This window comes from Plecotus auritus (assembly GCF_963455305.1).
Source record: "Plecotus auritus genome assembly, chromosome: 9".
In the NCBI taxonomy this organism is placed as follows: Eukaryota; Metazoa; Chordata; class Mammalia; order Chiroptera; family Vespertilionidae; genus Plecotus; species Plecotus auritus.
The window spans coordinates 135,729,027-135,745,447 of record NC_137783.1 but is presented as its reverse complement, the minus strand read 5'-3'; the positions used below and the strand labels follow the sequence as shown (position 1 = coordinate 135,745,447).

General features: G+C 43.5%; 1 protein-coding gene across 4 annotated transcripts in view; it reads left to right on the top strand.

Annotated features, from left to right (window-relative positions):
* The first annotated feature begins 712 nt into the window (after window positions 1-712).
* Window positions 713-16,421, top strand: part of ZDHHC5 (zDHHC palmitoyltransferase 5) — a 23,911-nt gene continuing 8,202 nt past the window's right edge. Inside the window, exons 1-3 of one of the 4 annotated variants that reach the window (XM_080688186.1) lie at window positions 713-1,043; window positions 4,348-5,536; window positions 13,178-13,299. In XM_080688186.1, coding sequence (XP_080544312.1) covers window positions 5,433-5,536; window positions 13,178-13,299 — 226 coding nt within the window. In that variant the 5' untranslated portion in view covers window positions 713-1,043; window positions 4,348-5,432. Of the gene's footprint in view, window positions 1,044-1,093; window positions 1,265-4,347; window positions 5,537-13,177; window positions 13,300-16,421 lie in introns of those variants that run through there. The other 3 variants (XM_080688187.1, XM_080688188.1, XM_080688189.1) reach the window with 3 other exon arrangements.

The window sequence follows — 16,421 nt, the reverse complement described above, 5'->3', positions numbered from 1 at the left end:
GCACTCGGGGGGTGCCGCCGCCTCAAATGGCACGCACTCCAAGCGCCTCCTTCCTCTTCATGCCCGGCGTCTGGCTGGAGCTTCGCCCCTTACGGACTCTTCTAGTCCCGGCGTCCCTCGCCGTACGGGACCTGCAGCCCTAGACCATTCCATTCTCCTGGGATTCTGCTGATACCAGGAAACTCGCTGGACCGAGAACTGCTTCATCAAGATTGTTTTAAATAAAGTTTTCGCCATTAAAAAAAAAGGTGAGGGGGCGGGGAAGAGGAGGGCTATTTAGTCGCCAAAAGTTTGGCCAATGGATGAAGGTGCTAAAGCAGGAAGACGGCGGGGCCTCTATAGGTGACTGGTTATACTAGAAGCCTGTCTGGACTGTACCAACGTACGTGGAGGAGGTTTGGCAAACTCCCGAAGGTAGCTGCTTGCTTTTGAGTTCTTCCAGTAAACACGTGTAACTACTTTTACCTCCGAAGATTCCTTCTTGGATACAGTAGGAAGAGAAAGTAGGACACAGGAAAAGGGAAGACTCGCCCGGCCACTTCCCCATTTCCGACTCCTGCGCAGTACGCCAACCCCCTTTTCCCAGTCGTCCGCGGGACCCGACGGCCTTGCGTGCGCGTTCTCGTTGTCTTGCGTGCGTACGGCGCTGTGCTCCTGCAGCCAATCAGACCATGAGGTCGCTGCGGTCGCCCGGGTTCGCGCGCACGGCCTAGAGAGGGGTGGGGGTGGGGCTATGGGTGAATGGGAGTGAGCGGGGGCGGGCGCGGCGGCTAGAGCCGCATGAATGAGAGAAACGTGCCCGGCGCGAGACGTCGCGCGCGCCCGGGACAGGGAGCCAATGGGAACGCTGGGAGGGTTCGAGACCGGGCACTGAGGGCAACGGCCGCGCGCCGGCTCGGAGACGAGCGTCACCGTGCGGGAGCGCGCGTAGCAGGGCGGGCGTGGAGCGTGCGGGGGCCGCGCGCTGCCTCTCAGAGGCCGGACGGCACTGCCGAGAGGCGGCCGCGATAACGACGGCAGCGGTGACGGGAACTGTGCCGGGGGTGAGTACCAGGGACACCGGCCCCTGCGGAACCGGAAGTGTGGGGCCAGTGAGATGGGAGGGGAGAGTGACCTCTAGGGAAGGGGGACCTGGAAGGGAGAGGTGGTTTGAGGCCCCACTGCTCCTCCGGGCCGGGTCATCCAACTGCGGCGGGACCCTTGGGCCCCGGAAACGGACGACGAGCAGAGGCCGGGGATCCACGGCCCCTCGGGCTCAGAACGGGTTAGTGCCGGCCGCTCGGTTCTACCTCGGGACCCCGGTCCCCCTTGGCGCCTGGTGCCCAGCCGCCGCCCCTTCCGCCCCCGGCCCTGCGCTGCTGGGCTCTGCAGTCTCCCGCAGCCCCAGTGGGCCCTGCCCAGTGAATTCTGTCTTCTCGGTCTCAGTCAGCTCTGCCCCATACAGTGATTCTCCTAGCTCACCTTCTGAGTGGGGACTGGGTGCTGTTCCCCTTTTACCTCCCTCCGTTTCAGGTCCCTCGCTCCACTCTGCTGATACTTATTTTGGCTCAAGCCTCATCCTGTTACCTGTTCTCTCCCGTCTGTCTGCTTCCTCACTCCCACCAGCCGGTGCTTCATGCTTTTAGTACTTTGTACTTAATACAAGCGGAGCTCGGATGTATTTGCTAATATTTTACCAATAGGAATCTATCTCTTTGTGGGACAGGAAGTGGAAGATGTTTTATCCACTTGGCTGAATGAAAACACTTAAATGAGAAGTAAGAAAGTGACCTAAAGTTATGAAAGGTATAAGATCAGATATGTGTTATATTGTAGTGTAGACCCTTTTTCTGTCTTGGATTTTTCACTTCCTGATTAATGTTTTCTTGTCTAGGCTGATCTTCTATCCGCATTTCTATCTTATCCCAGTATCCCTCTGTACTGTATCAAATCTCTTCAGAATGCTCATTATCACCCATTCTTCAAAACCCACCTAATGCTTACAAGAATCATATACCCGTGTACTTTGCTACCTTGGTATATAATGATAACACCCATGTTAAACTTCTGCTTGACTCTTCAGCTCTCTTGCCATGTGGATTATTCCATGAGACCTTGTGTACTTTGTATTCAGATTTACTATGTTGTACTGTTACATCTCTTTGTTTCAACAAACAATACTTGTGTTTTACTGGTACTGTTCATATCCATTCACCCTTTAAGGAGGTCCTTTTATTAAACCTTTATTAGAGCCTTCAAGCACATATTCTCTAGTTTCATATATACATATTCCATTCCATAAATTACTCTGCCTGTGTCATACACATGCTTGTTGTACACCTCATACTAGTATGGATCCAGACTACTGGCTCTGATGAAACACACTCATCTTATCCTTACTACCCACATCCTTCTGCTAAGACTTGGTATGTCTTTATTATACCCAATAAATTCTTAGGTTATGTCTTGTCCATTGTAATGTATATCCCCCAAACATCTTAGATGTTTCTCAGTATAATACTCCCAAACTTGCATGGCCTTTTATGATCCTGCATTACCGTGGCAGTATTAACCCAAGTTACTTTTTTTTCCTGTTAGAAAATATAATCTGGAATATTAATGCTGTCTAAATTATAGCCTGCTCTAGATAAAATATAAGCAGTACAATTTTCCATTTTTCTCCAATCTTCAGTGTTTTGAGGGGAAAGCTTAATAGTATTGTCTGCAAGTCAAGAATTTGCTTTTCATTGTTAACAAAGTTTTAGGCCTACATTCAGAAATGGGGATTTGATTGTTTTAGGAAACTGAGAATTAAATAGTCATAAAATTAGGGGCTAGCAAGGATTTAAATTTTTTTAGGATGTTAACAATTTTTGTGCCATCTGGGTGTTCACTTCTAATATTGCTGTTTGGCCCTCTAAAACACTGTTTTTTAAAGAGAGAGACAATGCATCTTTTTTGAAGAAGGGCTCCTTTGCCTTCCATGCCACAGGTAAGAGAGGGAGTGATAAATTCTAGGGCACATTTGTATTTCATTTGAATCTTCTGATACTTTGATCTCCGCCTTGGTATTAAGGGAAATCCTAGATCACTTGGGTGTGATAAAACTTTTATTTTTAAATTCTAACAAGTAAAATGTTTGGTTTGCAGATTGCAGTTGTCATCACTGGGCAGGTAGTATAGTGGATGAGAAGGAGAAAGGGTTTGGGTTGGCAAAGGGGCATGTGAACTCTCGGGGCTCTGGACTTGACTGCTCAAGTGATTCAGTGGAATAGCCTCAGGCATTCTCTAGCCTTCAATTTTACGGGGTGGGATAAGGGACTCTGTCACCGATAATGTGAGTTAAGTGCTTTGAGATCACTAGATGAAAAGCACCCTATAAAATCCAAAATGCTAGTGTTATTTTGCTACTACCATCAACAGAATTAATTGTTACTTTTAATCATATTGAGGAAGGTGGGGGTTCAGTTGACTTCCTCATAGGCCAATGTAGGAATAAAAAAACTATTGAATTGGGAAAAAAGGACCAGCCCCTATGGTTGACTCAGTTTCCTAAAGAGGGCATCTCACCTTTCAGTGCAAGCACATTTCTCATTCAGGTCCTTTCAGGTGTTACTCTAGAAGACCAAATATTCAGCTTCTACCTCTTCAGGGTTATAACTAAAAAAGCATAGAGGGATATGGGAGAGAGAGAGAGAGGCATACACAGAAAAGAAATGAGACTTACTGCCCTAGTTTTGAGGTTATTTTTTTCTCTTTTCATCGTAGCAAGAAATATTCCTTGTCCAAGGAGAAATCTCTTGTCTAGGACTGCCCGTCACGGCTGGCCTTTTGTTTGTTTCTATATTTTGATATTTGTTACTATTTGTGTCAGGTACGATGGCCCCCTTACAAGAACTAGTTCTTTGATGACCTTAGGCCAGGTGAAGCCATGTTCTTCTCTTTCTAATATGAACAGCATTTAGAAGAGTGAAGAGTTCACTCTTCTAAATGTAAGAGCCCATCATACACATAAGTGAAGTGGAAACTAATCTTTCTTTCAAAAGGCACTTTTAAACAGTGGTCTGTGGCAGTGGTCGGCAAACTCATTAGTCAACAGAGCCAAATATCAACAGTACAACGATTGAAATTTCTTTTGAGAGCCGAAAACCAACTTCTGTGCATGGGCCACGAAGTTTCAATCACACTGTACGTGCGCGCCCGCACATGGTATTTTGTGGAAGAGCCACACTCAAGGGGCCAAAGAGCCGCATGTGGCTCGTGAGCTGCAGTTTGCCGACCACTGGTCTATGGTGTTTGAGCCTTGATGATCTTAAGAAATGCCCTGAAAGAATTTCTTTGATAAAGATATTTGTTTTTGTTTTCCAGGTGAGGCACTGTAACCCAGTTGAACTCTGCATTCAGACAGCCCAAGATTGAAGACAAAAGAGCAAACACACTAACCTGGAAACAGGGACCTCTTTGGAACTTTGCTTTCATTCACAGTAATCTTTAAAAAGTATCGAGTGGAATTGGTTTTTTTTTTCCATCTTAATTTTGCTTATTGGGAAGAACATGGCCTCAGGGATTTTATGTTTCCCTTTAGTTTTGCATGATCTCTCTAGGAAACGGAGCCCTAAAAGGGCTTGAGAATAACAACAAGAGATTGAAGACAGACAAGCTTGCTCTTTCTCTGTTTTCCGTCCCCCTTCAAAGAAAAGGATTTACAACTCAATCTTGTAACAGCTGCTGTCCAGCTTTTAGCCATCAAGAGAAAAGAAATAAAATTAAATCACTATTGCCATACTACAAGCCCTGAAGTCAAGGTGTGGGAGTGGTGACATTGAGAAAACTGCCCAAAAGAGACAAGGACTACAGTAAAAACAGTTTCTCTTTAAAGCTGAAAATCCCAGTTTCCTTCTTGGATTAAAATAGAAGCACAGTGCACACCTCTGGGTGAAGCTCACATTTTGTGGAAGTGTGGTAGTCGTGGAGGTACTACAGTATCTCTTCCGAAGAATTTTTCCTTGTCCGAAGTGTTCTGCCCTACCCTGATACTCTCTCCTCCTTTCCTTTTGAAGACTTATCTCCATCCATGAGCTATTCCTTGATCTGTCTGACTGTCTGTGTTCTCTACCTGCAACCATTTGCATGTGTACAGCCTCTTGTTTGTCTCCAGTTTTTAAATTGTAGAAGTTGTGTTTCTTAGTCTCCTTCTGCCTCGTTCTGGGGAGGTGGTTATTCATTATTTGGAATCACCTTTCCCCCTCCCATATGCTCTCCTTCATTTGAGATCTTTTGACCTTTATTTAGTTTTATTTGGGAGGGGGAAGGGTGATAATTTAAAATTTTCTCTTTCCCTGGTGTCCTGTGCTCTTACCTTCGGTGTTGCCCTCATCCCATTTTCTTGTCTGTTCTGCCGTTGTGTGGGCCTGGGCTATGCGGCAGGGCAGATCTCCCATCAGACCTCCAACATGCCCGCAGAGTCTGGAAAGAGATTCAAACCCAGCAAGTATGTTCCGGTCTCAGCAGCCGCCATCTTCTTAGTGGGAGCTACGACCCTCTTCTTTGCCTTTACGTGAGTTTTCTCCCAGCAGTGGTATTTGGGGGGCACTCCATGGGAGGTGATGGGCTAGTTTTTCTCTTGAGTTTTGCTTTCAAAGCCAAGCAACTGGGTGTTAGATGTCTGATAGAGGTAAATCTGAATCCCAGAAACATGGTATATATTTTACTCCATTGAATCCTTTACCTTCCCCTGCCTCCCTTCCTCTGGAATCACAGGTGTTCATATTTTCCTATCCAGCTCCATCATTAGATGATCCTGAACTAGAAGGAAGTGGGAAGAAACCATCAGAGAGGCTTGAAGCAGCTTAAGCAATCAGCCACTAGCAGTGGCTTTTCCCCTGGTTATTTGAAGCTTAAATTTAAGGTTATGGGAACAGAGTACTGGAGAATTTCAGAATTGATTTAGAAGATATACCATTGAGAGAGTTTTAGCATTTAGTGTTGCTTAAGGAGTGAAGGTCAATGGGAAGTGAACGCAAATTTTATTTAGGAGGAGAGTCCTAGAAGACTTTTATATTAGTTCCTGCTGAAGGGAATAGCAGCAATTCTTCCATTCCCTTGTTGTGTTAGGAAATGCAGTTGGTATTAAAAGATTTCCCACTTAGGATATTCAGACTTTGTTCGTTGGCTTGTTATTGGAGGAGACTGATTTATTCTTCCCCTTTTCCCCAGTATTTTAACTGTCAACCACCCAGGAAACATCTTTGCTGTTACCTGTTTATAATTAACATGGACCAGCCTTCTGAGCCTTAAACTGTTGAGACATTGAGTTGGTGTTCTAGTTGTAGCTCTTGGAACAATCTGAGCATGGTAGATATTTCTGGGGAGTTCACTTTGCTGTAGTTCAGGCTTATACCTAATTGTGAGGTGCTATTTAGAGCAATGGGAGGTTGCTGGGAAGAGGAAAATGAAGTGGTGAGGAATAAAGCAGTTTGGACTCACTGAAGGATGAATGAAGCAGGAATTGCTGGCAATTACTATTATTGGAAGAAATAGCGAACAGGAATTAAATCTGAGAAAGGAGGGAGGGAAACCTCCCAAATTGAGCTTATGCCAGAAGGAATTCTAAAAAATATGGGTCAGCAAAGTAATAGTGATGTTTTCTATTTAGTTACTTCCTTTTGGTAATCCTCATCTGAGGATATCTTTCCATTGATTTTTAGAGAGAGTAGAAGGGAGGGGGAGAGACAGAGGGAGAGAAACATCATCGATTGATTGCCTCCTGCATGCGCCCTGACCGGGCCAGGAATCGAGCCAGCAACCTAGGTACATGCCCTTGACTGGAATCGAACCCGGGACCCTTCAGTCCACAGGCCAACACTCTATCCACTGAGCCAAACTGGCTAGGACTCTTAGTTTTTTGATAAGGGGAAGCTCTGTAGGCGTCCTCAAACTACGGCCCGTGAGCCACATGCGGCCCGCCGAGGACATTTATCCGGCCCGCCGGGTGCCCCTGCCTGTCCTGCTTAGCAGCCGACTCGTCCCGGACCCACAGTGCGCATAGGAATTTGTTCATAGTTTTTTTTTTAAACTATAGTCCGGCCCTTTAACGGTCTGAGGGACAGTGAACTGGCCCCCTGTTTAAAAAGTTTGAGGACCTCGGCCTGCGGACTCAAGGGTCCCAGGTTCGATTCCGGCCAAGGGCATGTACCTTGGTTGCAGGCACATATCCAGTGGGGAGTGTGCAGAAGGCAGCTGATCGATGTTTCTGACTCTCTATCCTTCTCCCTTCCTCTCTGTAAAAAGTTTGAGGACCCCTGCTCTATTGCCTAAGGTACAAGCACCATCCTATTTCTCGCCTCTTCCTCTGATGAGTAGAAGTCATAGTTTCCTTGCCCCCAGCTCTCCAGCCTGAACTTACCTGTGGAATCCTTCAGGGATCTAGAGCAGCCCTGCTCTTCTCTGTTCTTTATAATCTTTGTCTCAACATGTTCAGTGTTCTGCCCTTCTTCATGCATTGACTGCCAATAAGGAGGAGGGAATTTTAGTGTCATCCTTATTTTGGTTTTTGCTCTTATGGGTAGGTAGAATCAACATTTTAACCATGGGACAATTATATGGGATCTTAGTATCCTTGTAGCCCTTGTAGCGCTGTGTCAGGAGGGATATATACAAGACCACTTTGATACCCTCAGACCAGCTTAATTGGGGAGGTTCTATATTCCTTCAAGGGGCAAAGCTTTGGGGGAAGTTGGAAATTCAGGGGACTAAGTGGTTTCTCTCTTTCAACCCATTTGTTCTTGAGCAGAATCCTTGCTCTTCATTTGCTAATCTGGAAACATTGAAGTGCTTGGCTGGTTATACCAGTTTTGCCACAAATTGTTGTCCTGACATAGACATTTTCTCAACTGATAGTTGAAGCTATTTAACCTACTTTTTCATTCCCTGGTGCCAGAAAAGTAGGGGCCCTCCTTATTCTATGGTCTTTTAGCCTGAGGAAAAAGGATTTTGGAGGACAATATTGACTCTCTTTGGAATTACTGCCTCTAATCCAAAATTAGAAGGCTTAAGTCCTAGTGAGAGTCCCCCCTTGGCACTTTCCTCAGGACCAACTTCTGGGCTCTTTTCCTCCCTAGAGTCTCCTCGCCCATCTGTGGAGACATAAACACCCTGAACCTCTGAAATTCTCATCTCTTCCTCTCCATCTAACCATAGCAGTTCCTCTATAAGCATACATCTGGACTAAGGTGCCACTGATCTCAAAAACTGTTCTCCCACATATCCTATCCCTTTTGAGGTTCAAGTCCTTGGAGAACCCTCTGTTTAAAACTGTATACAACCTAAGGAATAATTTATGGTTTCAAGTAGAGAGACAAGAGGAAGGCTCTCTTTGAACCTGCTCCTATTTGGGGCCCTAAATCTGTAACTACTCTGTCATCCTCCTATTCTCTTCCCTAGGCTACCACTATCTTTTCAACCATTTGTACAAGCCCAGGTGAGAATTACTTTGGGATCTAGAGGACTGTGAGTAGGAGAAAAAGTCCCTTTCAGCTGGCAGACATAATTAGTGGAAGCATATAGGCTTCAACCAATTAGATGTAATATACTCGCCAAGTAGGGAAAGCTATGAGCAGAAATTATCAGTTGGGCTTGATCATCAAAAAATGGTGATCTTCTTTTCCAGAGAAGCTTGAATAGAACAGTTCAGGTCTTCCTCCTAGAAGCCTAATCCCCCTCATTCACTGAATATTTTCAGTACTAAAAATAAGCAGGTGAGTTATTGGAGATCATGTCTTAATTCTTTCCTCTTTTTACTGCTTGGGAAGGAGAGTGTCTGCTAAAGTAACCCTCCCCCTTCTAATTAGGCATTAGACTCTGCATTTAAGATAATGTGCCTGTATCCTCATCTGTCTTTGCTAAGCCTCCTTTTGTGATTGGCAAGGGGGCAGTGCTAGGTAAAAGGAATGCACACTTTTTGGGGGTCAGGAGACAGATTTTGGTAAAGCCTGTTAAACTTTGTGGACCTGTTTCTTCCTCTGTATAATGAGGAAGTTGACCTGGAGCAGTTATTTAAACACCATGACCTTTTTCAAATGAGATCTTATTTGGAACCCCAGTACATAAAACATAAGGGTAGAGCTGTCTGGTTCAGCTGAGGCTGATGCATAGAGGCCCAGCTACTTGGTGCATACTCTTTGTCTTCCCAAGGAGCCTTGAGACCTTTTTAGGGTTCCTAGCAGTGGTCTTTGAAATAAATCACTGAATTGTATCCTCTAAAGTCTCCTCAAACTGTGAGTAAAGTTAACCAGTGTCTCATTTTGTTTACTTTTAAGGTCAGTAGGGTGGGCATGGGGGTGCACATCTCTGCTGCAGGTGGTCCTCAGTGGTCCTCTTCAGGAAAGATAAAAAAGTCTGGGTTGTATAGAAATCTGTGGTCTTTCCAGTGTCACATCCGTAGAGAGCTTTCTTCCTTTCAGTTTCTACCTCTGGGCCCTCCCAACCCTTTTACCCCAGAGAGTTGGGCAACTGGAGTGACTCTCCCTCTGGTTTTTTTTTTCATGACTGTGGAGGTGCTAGCACCTGATTTGAGTGGGAGCAGTCTCGTGATTTAGGGCATTAATTGAGCAGTGGTTGTTCCTTTTCCTTCCCACGTTTTTTTCCTCATCCAGGTCCTGTGTCTTGCACTGAGCTGCTTGAAAGTCTGAGTAACACACACACCATAAATGAAGTGTTTTAAGGGGAACTTACCTACCTATAAGAGAAGAAATTGTTTTCCTGGGGAATCTTGATCCCCAAGGGGCAGGAAGTAGGGTATTCATTTCAACCTTTCCTCATTAACAAGGAACACTACTCATACATCCAAACTATGTGCTAGGCATGGATGGAATGCATAGACCTGTTCTTTAGGAGGGTAGTGCCTATGTTTCAAGTGTTCTTGAATGTCCAGTACCTTGGAATGGGGAAGTGGAATGAAGGATGAAGGTGGAGCTGGAATGATAATTGATGATGGTTGTAATAGTAATGTGTGTGTGTGTGTGCTTGTGTGTGTGTGTGTGTATCTTTTAGCCAGTGAATGCCCAGTATTAAGCCATCTGGTTTAAAAAGAATTCTAGGATCTTTTCAAACTTTGTCTCATTCTCATATTTGTATTATGTAGTTGAAGTAATGAACTTGGAGAGTTTTCTGTGGATTACCTTAGGTTACCTAGCAAAATATTGATTGAGAGAGGATTAAAATCAAAGCTTCTTGACTCCTACTTTTTTTTTGTACTAGGAATTGAACCATTTATAATAGGAAGTGTGAGAGATGGCTACGCAACAGATTTTTCAAGAGTGTAGGTATTGAAACCTACTCTCCTCATTTTATTTGGCTCGAAAACAGGAGGGCTGAATGGGTGGGCAGAAGAACCTGTTCTTTCTGGGTTGGTATAGGACTGGGAGTTTCATCAGTGAGTCAGTCAGCCAGCCTTCTGGGCTGCGGCCACTCCCTGTGCTTTGGAGCACTATGATTATTGCTATAGGCTGAGGACGAGCCCCAACAACTCCTCTCAGCTCAGCTCTCATCTCCTTCCATCAAAGGCAACAGATTCAGACAGACTACTTGGAGTGGTCACCTAGGATCTGACAGAATACTGTAGCAACAACAGGCCTCTTCCTGAGCTAAACAGAATGGGATACCAGGCACTGCTCACACATGCCTCTCCTTGGTAGGGTGCTCTCTGAGCTAGAGTGTTTAGGTTGGAAGCAGTAGGTCCCTGATTTGCATCTAGGAGCAAATACTGCCTATGCACTTATTTGTATAATTTCTAGAAACTGCCAACTCTGGGGCAGGCTGTATTTTGGCAACAGATCCTAGAACTTGATTCTAGGTTTTCACACTTTTACTGGGATAGGTTGATGTCAGGAAGGTTGTAGGGGTAAAGTTCATTATCCCAGAGTTTGACCAGATACAGAAGAAACTGTGTGATTTTCTTTGTTTGGAAATTCAGAAACTGAAGAAAGAATGGAGTCAGAAAGGCTGACATTTGGGCCTGCAAAGTAGCTGCTGTCTCATTGTCATTTAACTTGGTTTCCCTCAAGAACAGAAATACCCTTATTTTTTTTTCAGGCGCTCAAGAGGCCACCACAGTAGCCATAATGGCCAATTCTAGGAATGAGACTTAAATCATGGTACCTCAGTGTTCTAAGGATTTAATTTCTTTTTCCCTTCTAATTATCTTCCCAGGCTGTAGGAGTCAAGTGAGTCACCCTTTCTCCTCTTCCCCAGGCGGAAATTAAAGTGACAGCTAAGTACTAGGGAGGGGCTCTGACCTGGATGACTGGTTTTCAGTTTCTCTCCCTCCCTTCCAAGGAGCTAGGAACTCAGGCTTTAGGTGGGGCTGTGTAAGGACTCTTCCTTCTTGCTTATAGTTCACCCCAAAAACTGCCAAAGTAGGGGGACATCTTTTCTGAACCAAAGAAACCCCAAAGGAAGACGCTTCCATAGGAGACTGATAATAAACCCAGAACTGTGATGGGAGATCTGTTTTTTCCTTGAAATCAGTGCCTTTATTCTACCTTCATTATCTTCCAGTTTTGATCCATCAGAAGCTAAGAGTTAATTGATATTTACTACCTAAAAAACCTTGCACATAATATTTACTTAAAAATTTTTTTTAATGGAATTTGACTAAATAAATGGTGGTGGTCAAGACTTTTAGATGCTTTGTGACAATCACCTTTGTCTCTTATCGTTAGTTTATTTATATCTCATTATGGAGTTCAATTCCTATGAACTATCTTGAATCACTGTTCAGGGCTGTGCTTTTTGTTTTGGTAGAGACACATCACAACAGAACCGGGACTGCTGTGGATGAATTCTCCAGACTCATGCTGTCATGTTCTCTTGGCCCTTGCTTCCTTCAGTGAACTCTTCCTTTCCTTCTGAGTGGTCTAGATAAAGGGGACAAAGACAGATGCCATCCTAATTCTGGAGATTAAGTTCTCAGCCACAAAGCAGATTAGGGTAGTTAGCCACTGTTTTGTAATGGGAAGTTTTTCCTGAGCTGAGACAGGAGAGAGGGTCTTTGATATTACTGACCGAGCAAGCAGCACATCTGTGTTCTGAAACTTCCAGCTCCCAGAATATCATCAGAGAAAGGAAGAGCACCTACAGCATTCCTGCTAGACTCACATCCCAACAGAAACTGAGTGTAATCCTGGACTGGGGCACTTTTTTTTTTGTAATCCAAGAAAAGTTACCTCATGCATATTTCTTGATTTGGACCCTGTGAAATACTGGATATATTTAACCAGCTTCTTTTACCTTCAGGATTTAGGGTGGTTTGGTCTGGTATCTCCTCTTTTATTTTTATTTTTTTTAAAGCGTTATTGATTTTAGAGGGAGAGAAAGGGAAAGAGAGAGAGAGAAACATCCTTTGGTTGCGTTCTGTACATACCTTGACCGGGGATTGAACTCGAAACCTAGGTGTGTGCCCTGTCCTAGAATAGAAACCATAACCTTTCGGTGCATGGGACGATGACACTCCAGCTAAGCTACTCAGCCAGGCCTGGAATCTTTTCTTTATTCCCCACTCTTCTGCTTCATTTATAGACCTCAAGAAGTCTAGTTTTGTGCCATTCATATCTGAACATACCGGTATTATTTTTTCCCTTTTTTCACCTTGAGAACTAGTTTCTAGTTGAATAAAACTCTCAGGTATATCTGACGCAGTGAAGAAATGTCAGGCAGTTGAGAGTGGTACAAAGCCAGAGGGAGTGGAAGCCAGAGAGGCAGGTGGTATCTCATGCTTTGGGCCAATGTACAGGTCACTGGGGCATGGCTGGGATTCAGAAGCCTCAAGGCTGCTACAGAGAAGGAAGTGTAGTTGGTATCAGTGTAGTTGGTACATACTCAGTCCCTAACTCTTGTGCCCTTTTAAAAAGGAGATAAGAGCAGATTCTAAAACCTTGGAAAGATCCACCAGGGAAGAAAGAATCTGAAGAACACAGACCTTTAGTGCAAGGGGTTATGGTAGGAAAGAGTGTCTTGTACCTTGATCTAAAATGAGCATTTCTTTGGGAAACTAGACACATTTGTTGGGAAGAATACAATAATTTGAGACAGCAAAGGTGAACTACACAAGATTTAAATATAAGTATGGGGGCTGAATCTTTATATGGTTGGTGTCCAAAGTGTTAGAAGCAGCCCCTTATTTTCTTTCTTATCTATGCAGCTGTCCAGGACTAAGCCTCTATGTGTCACCTGCAGTGCCCATCTACAATGCGATTGTTTTTCTCTTTGTGCTGGCTAACTTCAGCATGGCCACCTTCATGGACCCAGGGATTTTCCCTCGAGGTAAGATTTTCCTCTTTTGTGGAAGCTCCTTATTACCTTTGAAAAAATAATGATTTTTTGGACATATACATTGAGTGATAAGGTTTTGGATACTTTTATAGTCTAATGATGAAAAGCAGGTCAGGGCCTTTAGTACTACTATATGTCATAACTTCTAGCCATGTGATTCACGTTGAATCAACTCTTTGTTTTTCAGTTATCTGTTCAGTAGAAATATATTTTGAACATACCGGTTGGGCGGTATTGCTAGGCACAATACTATCCAAGATGAATTAGGCAGTTATAACAGTGTGATACAAACTGTAATGGAGGCATGAACAAGATTCTGTGAGACCATAGTAAAGTGTGCACTAATATGTGCCCAGATAAACTGGGAAATACTGCCAATGGTAGGTAGGAAAGACTTTACCAAGTAGAGGATGGAAAGGAAGGACATTCTAGGCAGAAGCTTGTAGCCATGAAATGCTGAACTCAGTGGGGTGGAAGGTAGAGAGCATGGTATGGCTACAGGGGCAAAAGAGAAACCCAGAGGCAAATTGTGGAAGACTTTATATCAGCCGTGGGCAAACTACGGCCCGCGGGCCGGATCCAGCCCATTCGGCTGTTCTGTCCGGCCCGCGGTTCTCTTGCTCTCCCCTCCGCTCCTTTACTTTGAATTTATATTAGTTCACACAAACACTCCATCCATGCTTTTGTTCCGGTCCTCCGGTCCAGTTTAAGAACCCATTGTGGCCCTCGAGTCAAAAAGTTTGCCCACCCCTGCTTTATATGCTAAATCAAATAGATTTTCTTCCTTTAATTGGAAGAAGCACAGGACCAGATTTCATTTTACAAATATAATTCTTGTAAGAATGTACAGATACCATTTGGGAGGCTATTGAGATAATGCAAACCAGATGAAAACTTGAATTCAAGGCTGGATTTACAGATTTTTCAGAAGAAGACTCAATAGAACTTCTCACGACCAGTGGCTTACTGGGGAAGAGTGAGAGGGTAAATGAATTGTCTAGGGTAGTTCCTAGGTTCCTAACTTGGGAGATAAGTTTGATGCTAATTTTTGTAAACCAAGATACATGTTACAGGAATGTTGAACAAGTTTGGAGGGAAGACAGCATCTCAGAATGTTGAATTGGAGATATTTATGAGTCATTTAAGTAGAGTTAACCTGTGCGCAGTTGAGTAGTCAGACTCTCCAAGTCTTTAGCCATGTGGTATTTGAAGCAATAGGAGTAAGATTGTCTAGAGAAAGTAGAATGAGATTAGGAAAAAAACTAAGATCATACCTGACCAGCACTGACATTTTAATGAGGAGTAGAGCAGAGGAGGAGCAATTGAAGAGGGATTGAGCAAGAAAAGTTAGTGCCCTGGCCAGTTTGGCTCAGTGGATAGAGTGTCTGCCTGCAGACTGAAAGGTCCCAGGTTCGATTCTGGTCAAGGGTGCATGCCTAGGTTTTGGGCTCAATCCCCAGTAGGGGGCGTGCAGGAGGCAGCCGATCAATGATTCTCTCATCATTGATGTTTCTCTCTCTCCCTCTCCTTTCCTCTCTGAAATCAATAAAAAATATATATTTAAAAAAAAAGAAAGAAATGTTAGTAGGAGGAGAAACTGGACAAAGTGGGAACTAAAGGAAGTTCATGAAGCAGCTGATGGTTATTAGAAAGTAGATCCAGTAGTATCGAAATTCTAAATTATCCATTATTTTGGTAACTAAGAAATTAGTGATCTGGCCTGCCTGGTGTGGCTCAGTGGTTGAGCACTTACCTATGAATCAGGAGGTCACGGTTCGATTCCTGATTAGGGTACGTGCCTGGGTTGCGAGCTCAATCCCCAGTAGGAAGAGTGCAGGAGGAAGCCTATCAATGATTCTCTCTCATCATTGATGTTTCTATTGCTCTCTCTCCCTTCCTCTCTCTGAAATCAATAAAAATATATTAAGAAATTAGTGATCTGAACAAGAACAGTTTAAATAGTATATTTACTTATGTATATGGGAGAAATATAGTTAAATTACCAAAATTGTAATGGTTTGGAAGGCAGTTAATAGGAAATGAGGAAGAGTCAATGAGTATTAAGATTATTCTCTCAAGAAGTGAAGCAAAGAAGGCAAAAGATAAATATCTTATGGGAAGAGGAGGATTTTTTTTTATGATACAGAAAGAAAACTTTAGCATTTTGGTAGGCTGAGGAGCCAGAACCAGAGAAGAGAGAGAAGCTGAAATGACAGAAAGGGGATAATTGAAGAATTAGGAAGGAGATGCTTTCCCATACACATGGGAAAAGAGTTTTGCATGCAGAAGCAGTAAGCTGTTTCTGAGACAGGAGGTGAGAGTAAGAACTGTCATTGGTAGAATAAGAAGTAGAAAGAAAGACACTGATGAAGACACCTACTTTTTCTCTCAAATGTGAAGTTATCTTGTAAGAGTGAGACAAGTGGGATTGGGATAGCAACTTTGGTGAGGTGAAGTTTTTCTGAAATTCATTGTGTTCAAAAAAGCTGTGTTACTGTGCTTCCTTTGTAACTTCTGTTTCAAATATCAGATGAATGAAAGGAACTTTAAGTTCCTAAAAACAAGTAGGACTATTTTAATGAGCTTTTAGTGTTCTTTTGTCAAGTATTTATCTATTCCAGTGATTTCCAACCAGTGTGCCGCAAGAATTTTTAAAACACGACTATTTAGTCGGGCACTTTTTTTCTAGATTGTCAAATGAAAAAAATGACAACCAACACAACAGTAGCCATCTGATGTGAATAAATCAAATGCATACCTTTTATTTTGTCACATCAGCAAAAAGTATATTTTTTGGTGTACCAAAGAATTTTAGTAATTAGTTTATGTGTGCCATGAGATAAAAAAGGTTGAAAGTCGCTGATCTATATGGAAGACATTATGGTCATGAGGGGTGATTTTTTTTTAAAAAAAAAGGTTCTTGCTTTCAAATAGAAGGGAAGATAGGAAAGATATTTGTATGAATAGGTACACTGTGTATCCTAATAATAAAAGCCTAATATGCTAAGTGTCCGGTCGTCCAGTCGTCTGTTCAACCAATTGAAGCGTAATATGCTAATGGTATGCTAAGGCCGCTCAACTGCTCGCTATGACGTGCACTGACCACCAGGGGG